At 47.1% G+C, this 10383-nt stretch overlaps 1 protein-coding gene across 1 annotated transcript; it reads left to right on the forward strand.

The window, feature by feature from the left end:
* The first annotated feature begins 250 nt into the window (after positions 1 to 250).
* On the forward strand, positions 251 to 9815 carry Eif2b5 (eukaryotic translation initiation factor 2B subunit epsilon). Its single transcript, XM_055625053.1, has 16 exons — positions 251 to 461; positions 1168 to 1292; positions 2111 to 2296; positions 2377 to 2554; positions 2637 to 2717; positions 2980 to 3057; positions 3461 to 3773; positions 5738 to 5883; positions 6113 to 6254; positions 6376 to 6477; positions 6768 to 6875; positions 7081 to 7171; positions 7520 to 7643; positions 8480 to 8605; positions 9190 to 9300; positions 9446 to 9815. Exons 1-16 carry the CDS (start codon positions 282 to 284, stop codon positions 9503 to 9505), a joined length of 2151 nt encoding a protein of 716 aa, XP_055481028.1. The 5' UTR covers positions 251 to 281; the 3' UTR covers positions 9506 to 9815.
* The last annotated feature ends 568 nt before the right edge of the window (positions 9816 to 10383 follow it).

Raw genomic sequence — 10383 nt, forward strand, 5'->3', positions numbered from 1 at the left:
AGCTGTCACCGGGTGATGGGCAGGGAAGGTGCAGGCTCCTTCCACTCGCTGCCATGTTAGCTCGCTGACTCCGGTGGACCCCCCCGCCTCTACGGTGCGCACGCACCACCCAGGACGGCCAGTTCCTATTGGCCTAGTACGGTTAGCCACGCCCCCGCCGGGTACAGACATGCGCACTCCTCCTTTCAGGCACGCCTTCGCGCTCTGGCTCTTAGGCCCCTTTTTGGCCTCTGCGGCGTGCCGTGTCAGGTTCTCCGCGGAAGTGCTGCCTGCGAGGGAAGATGGCAGCCACTGCGGCGGTCCCCGGGGCTGCGGCCGGCCGAGCGAACAAGCGCGCGGGCGGCCCGGGCGGCGGAGGAAGCCAAGGTGCGGAGGAGGAGCCGCCGCCGCCCCTCCAGGCCGTTCTAGTGGCGGATAGCTTCAACCGCCGCTTCTTCCCCATCTCCAAGGACCAGCCTCGGGTGAGCGCCCGGCGTGCGAGTAGCCAGCGGGCCTGGAGGGTGGCGGGGCTGCAAGTTGCCTCTGCGGCTGGTTAGTGAAACGTGCTCTGGAAGTTACTCTAAAGTCGGTTTTATCTGTTTGAGGGAAGGTGGAGGGACCGACCAGTTAAGTGGCTAGCAAACTTGGGTTCTCGCACGGCCTGTCTACCTAGCCTTGGGAGGAATGGAGATAGATGCCTGCGTGTAGGAGCAGCGTTTCTAAGAAACCTTCCCGGGGTGGGAGGATTTAGTAGCGCAATTAAAAAAAAAAGCTTCAGAAAGGGCGATGGTACTCTACGGAAAAGAGAAAAGGCTAGGTCTGGTACGTGCTATTTTCCTTCCATTTGCTGACTCTTAGTGGTAATGGAAGGAAATTTTAGGGGGAAAAGGCTTTGGTGCTTAAGTGTTCTGGATCTATCACTTAGGGCCAACATTCATACTTTGCTGGACCGGTTTACTATGGTATATCTATGTCTGATACCATCCTGAGCCCAGATCCCAGTACCTTAGACTGAACCTTCGGCCATTCCATGAATAGTATAAGCAGGAGCCAGTTTACTTTAGAATAAAAGGGTAAAGCAAACTGTAGTGTCTGGAAACACTGATAGAAGGAGCATTGCTGCCTTGGGGTACCCAAAGTATAATCATGGATTGAAGACCTCAGACTTTTTCATGTCCTGCCCGGTAGGTCCTCTTGCCCCTGGCCAACGTTGCACTAATTGACTATACTCTGGAATTCCTGACTGCCACGGGTGTGCAGGAAACATTTGTCTTTTGCTGCTGGAAGGCCGCTCAGATCAAAGAACACTTACTGTAAGGCTCCAAAATTTTTCCTTTCCATGTTTCACCCTCTTTTTCCAGTTGTTTCGGGATGAATATGACAGTGTAAAGACGTGTGGTGAGGGATAAACTCTCCGTTCAGATCTCACATAAGGTGTAGTGTTTTCTTCACTTTTCCTGAGGCAAGCTCCCAGAGCTCTCTTTGCCTTGAGGTTCTGGTGATAAATAGTTAAAGTCTGGCATGTGGTTTTCTGAGTCTTACAAAGTTTGGTCTCATGGGTTTCACTTTTTATTTGATGGCTCGAGTGTATATGTTACTAGAAGGACATCTTTTCATCTTTCCACTGAATTTCCAAATATTGCCTGTTCTGGCCCCCAAGGATAAGAACAAGCTCTTCACCCTTGTCTCCCCACTACGCACCTTAGATGTTTGTTAAAATTTTGGAAGAGTGGGTCTTGGAATTTATGAGTTTAGGAAATAAGGACTAATATATTAACATTTTCCATGTTACAGTGTTTAAATTTGATACAGACTTCAGGACAAGAAAGATGACATGAAAAATGTGTTCCCAGATTTCGTGCCCTAGATCAGGAAGATTTTTTTAAATTCGAACTCACATTTGAAGACAGGAGTATAGGTATAGAAAGGAAATAGCCATATTTCTCAAATACTTGAAACTAATGACCCTGGATGCTGAAACCATTCATTATGATTCATAAGCCTCTTTAAAGTCAAGGACGCTGGCAGCAACCCAGAAAAGCCATAGAGAAGATGAGTGCTGAAGGGAGGTTGAGAGCCAGGTCAGTGATATTTCGCTTAATGTACATTTCTCTCATCACCTTTCCCATAGGAAATCCAAGTGGTGCCATCCTACATCCTCCAATGTTGTTCGAATAATCACCTCCGAGCTATACCGATCGCTAGGCGATGTCCTGCGTGACGTTGATGCCAAGGCCTTGGTGCGCTCTGACTTTCTTCTGCTATATGGAGATGTCATCTCAAATATCAATATTACCAGAGCCCTGGAGGAACACAGGTCAGGGTGGCGACAGTGGCAAGACCAAGACTTAGGGACCAGCAGAGTCCTGAGATGACTGTGCCTCATGTTCTTTATAGGTTAAGACGGAAGCTAGAAAAAAATGTGTCTGTGATGACAATGATCTTCAAGGAGTCATCCCCCAGCCATCCTACACGCTGCCATGAGGACAATGTGGTGGTAGCCATGGATAGTACCACAAACCGGCTTCTACATTTCCAGAAGACCCAAGGTCTCCGGCGCTTTTCATTTCCTTTGGTGAGTGGGTATCACTCAGGTAGGAGAGGGATGAGCTTCTAGGAGAGAGATGAGTTAAAGACTTTGCAAATTTTCCCCACAGAACCTGTTCCGGGGCAGTGGAGATGGAGTGGAGATTCGATATGATTTACTAGATTGTCACATCAGCATCTGCTCTCCTCAGGTGAGCTCTCCTGAGCACGGCTGCATATCCTAAGAGTAGAACTCTCCAGGTCTGTCATCACTCCCTTTCAAGGCCAGGGTTTGTGTCTTCTCCCCCTTTTTCTTAATTGTGGTAAGAAAGGCACTATTATCTCATTCCCGGGATATTGGGACCAAGCCTGGGATTTTGCTCCATAGCCAGTTATTATGGGTTTGATAACTGGAACTTAACTTTGTTTCCTGGGAAAGCATTTAATCTTAGCACACCCTGTTTCCCCCCACAGGTAGCTCAACTCTTCACAGACAATTTTGATTACCAAACTCGGGATGATTTTGTGCGAGGCCTGTTAGTGAATGAGGAGGTGAGTAAAGGCTTGCAGAGGCTCTAGTAGAGAGGGTTGACTTACTCTGGGAACTTTTGGTTCCCTTTTTTGTTTCATTAAGCTTTGAGAGGGCGGAAGATGGCTGGGAGAAAACTAGGGCCAAACCTGGTGTGGCAGTGCACACCTTTAATCTAAGCACTCAGGAGGCAGAGACAGACAGATCGATGTGAGTTCGAGGCCAGCCTGGTGTACAAAGTGAGTCCAGGACAGCCAGGGCTACACACAGAAACCCTGTCTTGGGGGGGGAAAGAAAGAAAGAAGAACAACTAGGGCCATTTAGCATCTTGGTGAGTGGCAGAGAGGCACTGAAAGGCTGAGGAAAGTGTTGTGCTTGGGGACTATCTCTGTCTTGTTTGATTGGGTGATCTTTCTCCTCGTTTAGATCCTAGGAAACCAGATCCACTTGCATGTGACAACTAGGGAATATGGCGCCCGGGTCTCCAACCTACACATGTACTCTGCTGTTTGCGCTGACGTCATCCGCCGATGGGTCTACCCCCTCACTCCAGAAGTCAATTTCACTGACAGCACCACACAGAGCTACACTCATTCCAGACACAACATATATCGAGGGCCTGAAGTCAGCCTGGGCCACGGCAGTGTCCTGGAGGAAAACGTGCTTCTGGGAGCTGGCACTGTCATTGGCAGCAACTGCTCCATCACCAACAGCATCATTGGCCCTGACTGCCACATTGGTGAGCACAGGTGGGGAATCCAGCAGTGGTCCTACAGATATGGACTGGAGTGTGTCTCTGGAAACTACGGAGGACACTAGGGACTTAAGAAAGGAGTGGCGGGTCTAGAGAGACAGCTCAGTGGTTAAGAGCACTTGTTGCTCTTGCAGAGGACTCAGATTTGGTTCCCAGTATTCATACAGTAGTTCACAACTGAGTGCAGGGGTTCTTCTGGTCTCCTTAGGCACCAAACATGTACATGATGCTCATACATAACTCAGGCAAAATCCTCACACACAGAAAACTAAATTGGCTAAATCTTGAGGAAAAGGAGCTAGAGGAGAAAAAAAGGAGAGAGTCCTTGTGCTTGTTGGCACACACTTTTTTTTTTTTTTTTTTTTGAAGCAGCTAGCCTTGACTTCAGAGAGACCCAAGTGTTGGGTTAAAGCCATGACTACCACCCCAGTGTTGGCCCACACTTAAAAATGGAGGCAGGAAGATTACAAGTTTGAGGCAGCTTGGAACTAAATATATTAAAAGCTATCTTAAACAAAAGAAGGCCGGAGGAAGCCAGGTGCAGTAGCGCACACCTGTAATCCCAGCACTTGGCAGAGGCAGACAGATCACTTGAGTTCAAGGCCAGCCTGCTCTATGAAATGAGTCCAGGACAGCCAAGGCTACACAGAGAAACCCTGTCTCAAAACACCCCCAAAACATCTACAACAATCCCATCTATTTAGCAGGATAGATTGAGTCATGACTTTGAGACCAGCTCTGTTTTTTTGAGACAGGGTTTCTCTGTGTAGCCCTGGCTATCTTGGAAATTGCTTTGTAGACCTGATCGGCCTTGAACTAACAGAGATCCACCCGCCTCTGCCTCCCTTGTGCTGGGACTGAAGGCATACACCACCTTAGCCTGGCCTAGCCTATGGCTCTTAAGATGACTTCACATCCTGGAATGTCCTATGTTCACATTTGTAGAGTTGGCATGTACTAGTAACCTCTGTTCATTACAGTGTACAAAGGACTTCTGCATGTGTTAGTATTTTTAACCTTCAAAGAGGTGTCTTGCCCAGTAACATCTGATGTGAGGCCGTGCTGGGACCTGGATGCTGGGTATTATGGTTGTGCGCTCTCTGTATTCCTTTTTTTTTTTAAATAGTTCATTTATTTTTATTGTATGTACATTGGTGTTCTGCCTGCATGTATATCTGTATGATGGTTTGGGATCCCCTGGAACTGGAATTACAGACCATTGCGAGCTGCCATGTTGGTACTGGGACTCAGACCTGGGTCCTTTGAAAGAAGTGCTCTAAACTGCTGAGCCCTCTCTCCGGCCCTCTGTGTTCCTTTTGCTCTCCCTAGCTGTGCTTTTCATCTGGTCAGCTCACTTTGGGTGAAGAATATGAGACTACTAATAGTGCCAGCCTTTTAGAAAGACAACAGCAGGAATCGAATTCTGTAATGAGTAGAGAGGTGGAATAGTTTGATTCTCCTTACAGACGTGGACATGATTGTAATAAGATATAGCTCAATCTGGGAAGTCCTGGAGGGTCTCCGTTTAAGTCGGATGTACAGTGTAAAATTACTATAAACTTAGTAGAGAATGGCTAGTCAGCTGTTGGGGCTGATCTGGGAAGGGACTGGATGTTTTGTTTTTAAAGATTTATTTACTTATTATTTATACATTATTCTGCCTGCATGTATACCTACATGCCAGAAGAGGGCACAGGATCTCATTATAGATGGTTATGAGCCACCATGTGGTTGCTGGGAGTTGAACCCAGGACCTTTGGTAGAACAGTCAGTGCTCTTAACCTCTGAGCCATCTCTCCAGCCCCGGGACTGGATGTTTCTAATGTTGGCAGATGGAGCATCAGAGTGAAGTGGGAGCTGGGGCTGGTGTCAGTCAGCCTTGTCCTCTGTGGAAGACTGTTTCAGATGTGGGACCCCGAGTAACCAGAAGTCTTCCTCCTCTGAACCAGGTGATAATGTGGTGCTGGACCAGGCCTGCTTGTGGCAGGGAGTCCGAGTGGCTGCTGGAGCACAAATACACCAGTCTCTGCTCTGTGACAAAGCTGAGGTCAAGGAAGGAGTTACACTGAAGCCACACTGTGTCCTCACTTCGCAGGTAAGGCTTGTTGCAGACTGGGCACAATCCCTGAGTTGAATAGTGATTATGTTTATTTACAGGGGGACCGTATTTCCCCCCTTAAATAAGCGTGCAATGAGGGCCCAAGTTTCTTTGACCTTCTACTTAGTATAAAACCATAACAAAACAAAAAACATTGTTCTGATTGTCAAGATATAGCTCTCCATGCACTATTAAGTCTGTGCCACTTGGTCCTTTTTTCTCTTAGGTGGTAGTGGGCCCGGCTATCACGCTGCCTGAGGGCTCTGTGATCTCTTTGCACCCTCCAGATGCAGAGGAAGATGAAGATGATGGCCAGTTTAGTGATGATTCTGGGGCTGACCAAGAAAAGGAGAAAGTGAAGCTGAAAGGTGTGAGGCTCAGCAGGTGTGGGGCGTCTGTGCATCTTTCTGCCCCATGGAAAAACCTGTTTCCTTCCAGAGAGACTGCTGCTGCTGCTGGGCCTTCTCAAAAGATCAATGCCTCTTCCAGGTTACAATCCAGCAGAAGTCGGCGCTGAAGGCCAGGGATACCTCTGGAAAGCCGCAGATGTGAACATGCAGGAAGAGGAGGAGCTGCGACAGAGTCTCTGGGGTGAGCTAGACCTTACACCTGCCTCACTTAATCGGAATAGTTTTAAGAAGTTTGAATGCCTTGGAACCCAATTATTATTGAATCCTCAATTCATCATACTGACAGGGCACATATATTGCTGTGTGTGTGTGTGTGTGTGTGAGTAGAGGTGAGAGGACAGCTTCCTGGAGTTGGTTCTCTTTTTTCACCATGTGGGCCCTGCGGACTGGCAGCATGTGTGGCGCTGAAGATCAAAGTCAGGCTAGTCAAGCACTCTATCACTGGCTTCTCTTTTTTGTTGCTGTTCTTAGGGCTCACGATCAATATGGAAGATGAAAGTGAAACTGAAAGTGAGCGAAGTGTGGGTTCTGAGGAGCTGGACAGCCTAGCAGGGTCCCCTCAATTGGATGACATCAAAGGTTAGTGGTTGAGAACAGAGGTGTGAAAAAGTCTTTTATTTATTTATTTATCCATTTATTTGTTTGTTTGTTTGTTTGTTTGTTTGTTTTCCTTATATCAGCTAGCCAATGGCTTAGTTCCTCCCAGAAAGGCTTTGGTATAAAGTCAGAACTGGAGACTTAAAGCAAAGTATTCTGGAAAGGTGGATTTGTTCTTTCCTTTTAGTCTTCCAGAATGAAGTCCTGGGAACACTTCAGCGAGGCAGAGAGGAGAATATTTCTTGTGACAACCTAGTCCTGGAAATCAACTCTCTCAAGTAAGAATAACCTTTTCCCGTTTTCTAATGTGGGCTGCTCCAGGAATGAAGATGTTCTCTCTCAAGACTAGATAGAAAGAAGGCCAGCAGTGTTTAGAGCAAGGAGAACACTAGCATCTAGCCTTAGCGTAGGTTTCCTCTCCTCTAGAGTGTTGTCTCCATCCTCTTAGTCTTGGAGCTGAAAGGCAGTGAGCTCCTGAAAACAGCCTGTTAAGGAAGGAGTGGTTGGCTCTGGCTCACAGTGTGAGGAGAGTTGGTGGTGGCAGGAGCTGGGAGCAGCTGGTCACATGGCACCTACAGTGAGGCTTGGGAAGTAAAGGCTGGTGCTCAGCTCCCTCTCTCCCACAGGTATGCCTACAACATCAGCCTAAAGGAAGTGATGCAGGTCCTGAGCCGTGTGGTCCTGGACTTTCCCCTGCAACAAATGGATTCCCTGCTTGACCCAAACCGCTACTGTGCTCTGCTGCTTCCTGTAAGCAAACACTGAGGCCAGGGGCACAGGATTGCATGGAGGCAGCTCAACATCTTTGCAGTGCTTGTCTTAAAAGGAAATAGGAGTAGGTGGGCTTGCTCTGGGGTATATGTTACTTCTGGGTCTGTTTTCCTTGCCTTTGGAAGACAGTTTCTAGAGGAGTATTAGCTGGTTCAGAGTCCAGTAATATTTAATACTGAATGGTCTTTGAGACTCCAGGATTGAGAGCATTCCAGGCCCGAAAGGACATTCAGAAATAGTCCTGGAATCAGCTATTACGGAACATATCTGTAGTTCAACTCTTCCAAGAAGTTGAGGGAAAAAAAAAAATCACTAGAGCCCAGGACTTTGAGACCAGCTAGGATAACAGCAAAATGCTGTTTCAAAGACCACAGTCAAAAACAACTTTCTCTTCCCTGAGAAATCTCATCTTTTCCCTAACCTTGGGGAACCATTCCCAAATGATTCCATGCTTCCTATATCATCTCCTTGTGCTTCTCTGTGATCAGTCTTGTCTTTGTTGTTCAGGTGCCTGGGCACACTAAGGAATAGATTACATTTTCCTTCTTTCTCCCTTCCTTCTTTTTTTTTTTTTTTTTTTTTAAAGATTATTTATTATGTATACAATGTTCTGTCTGTATGTACACCTGCATGCCACAAGAGGGCACCAGATCTCATTATAGATGGTTGTGGGTCACCATGTGGTTGCTGGGAACTGAACTCAGGACCTTTGAAAGAGCAGCCAGCGCTCTTAACCTCTGAGCCACCTCTCCAGTCCCAATATATTATATTTTTATACTTCCCCCACCTTTTGTTTTTGTTTTTGTTTTTCATAGTTGCTCAAAGCCTGGAGCCCTGTTTTTAGGAACTACATAAAGCGTGCAGCTGATCATTTGGAAGCGTTGGCAGCCATTGAGAACTTCTTCTTGGAACATGAAACTCTTGTTACTTCCATGGCCAAGGTGAATACCATCTCAAGCTGTCCTGCATTTGCCTTGAAACAGGCCTTCATGACCCCCACAGAGACACAAAGCTGAGGTTAAGTTGAGCCTAGCATGGAGTTTGTTCACCACACCATCTGTGCCTGGTCTCGTGCTTACTGCTGGAGGAGTGGAGCATAGAGCAAGGCTGGTGCTGGTGAGGCAACCATTGGGGGCTGGCCTGAGGTTGCACCAAGCAAACATTCTGCAGGAGGTCCATCCTGTTTCCATACTGAAAAGAGTGATTCACTCTTGTCTTTCTTTTGGGAGGGTGGTGATAATGTTGATGATTTGACTTTTGGTTTGAGTTTGGGTTGTTTTGTTTGTTTTTCCCAAACTGGCCTTAAACTTGTTATGTAGTTCAGTTTGGATTCCTGATCCTTCCCAAGTGCTGGAATTAGAAGCGTGCACCACTCTGCCTGCTCTCGCCTGTTTTGAAGGGGCTCCTTGGTGTGTGGAAGGAAGCTGAGAGGCTAGTAAAGATGATAAGGTTTTCTCCTGCATTATCCTTTATACTGTTACATCCTTGCTAGATTCTCTGAGATGCCTCTTTGCTGACTCTTTAGGTTCTGATGGCTTTCTACCAGCTGGAGATATTGGCTGAGGAAACAATCTTGAGCTGGTTCAGCCAAAAAGGTGAAACTGACGAAAGCCAGCAGTTACGCAAGAACAGACAGGTATGTTAGGCTGTCCTCTGCTTCCTGGGTGCCCTAACCCTAACCCTAACTCCTATGGACTTTGTGTGGTCAGACCATTTATCCACTAACAGGAACAGGGGGGTTCATGTTTTCTCCTACAGCTGTTCCCTCTGCTTCTTTACAGCTGCAGAGGTTCATCCAGTGGCTAAAAGAGGCAGAAGAGGAGTCATCTGAAGATGACTGATGGTGATTGCCAGCTCCATGGTGTGTTACTGTTTGCCCTCCTCACAGATAGGGCAGAACAAGAAAGCTAGCTACAGAAGCATGAATGGCCACTACAGACTGAAACTTGACCAGAAGTTGCAACTACAGTATTCTTCCTACTGCTGGCAACCGTGATACTTCTCATCCTGACTGAAGTTGGGGTGAGGGAAGTTAGACTGAAAACTAGGGATAATCTAGACAGACCACCCTTGCAGTTGGGGGTAGGCCAGAGGAAGCGCTTTGTGCTCCAGTTTTCCCACAGGGGACAGTAAAGAGTAGCTGGCCCTCTCTGTTGTTTGTATTTGTATTGGGCTTCTCCAACTCTGCCTGATCAGCCAGCAAAAAAAGTATATATATGATTTGACTTGGCTGCTTTTAGCCAACACTGGAGGAAAGGAAAAAGGGTTGAAATGCCCACAAGGTGGTGCTATGCTACCTGATTAATTCCATCCCCTTCATGGGACATGAAGGGCCGAACTGCCTTCCCAATCTCCATAAATCAGTCTGTGATCCTGGAGTGGTGGCCCAGAGCCTATTTTCATTACTTTTCTGGTCTGAAAAGTCTTCTACCCGAGGGTAATAGTGCCGGGCATATATAAAGCCATCTGCTATTGCTTTTGCCTTTTCCAGTTGACTCACTACTGGTTCTGTTGGAGATACTAGCCCACATTCATCTTAAAAGACAAGGAAGTCCACTAGGCATGGTTAATTCCAGTACCCTGGAGACAGAGGCAGGCAGATCTCTGAGGTCAAGGACAGCCTAGTGTATAAGAGTTTCAGGACAGTAGAGGCTATATAGAGAAAGCCCAGAGAGGTGGAGGCAAGGAAATTCACCTAAGATGTTTGGAATCTTGCAGA

Source organism: Psammomys obesus, unplaced genomic scaffold, assembly GCF_907164565.1.
Source record: "Psammomys obesus unplaced genomic scaffold, mPsaObe1.curated_primary_1811, whole genome shotgun sequence".
Lineage (NCBI taxonomy): Eukaryota > Metazoa > Chordata > Mammalia > Rodentia > Muridae > Psammomys > Psammomys obesus.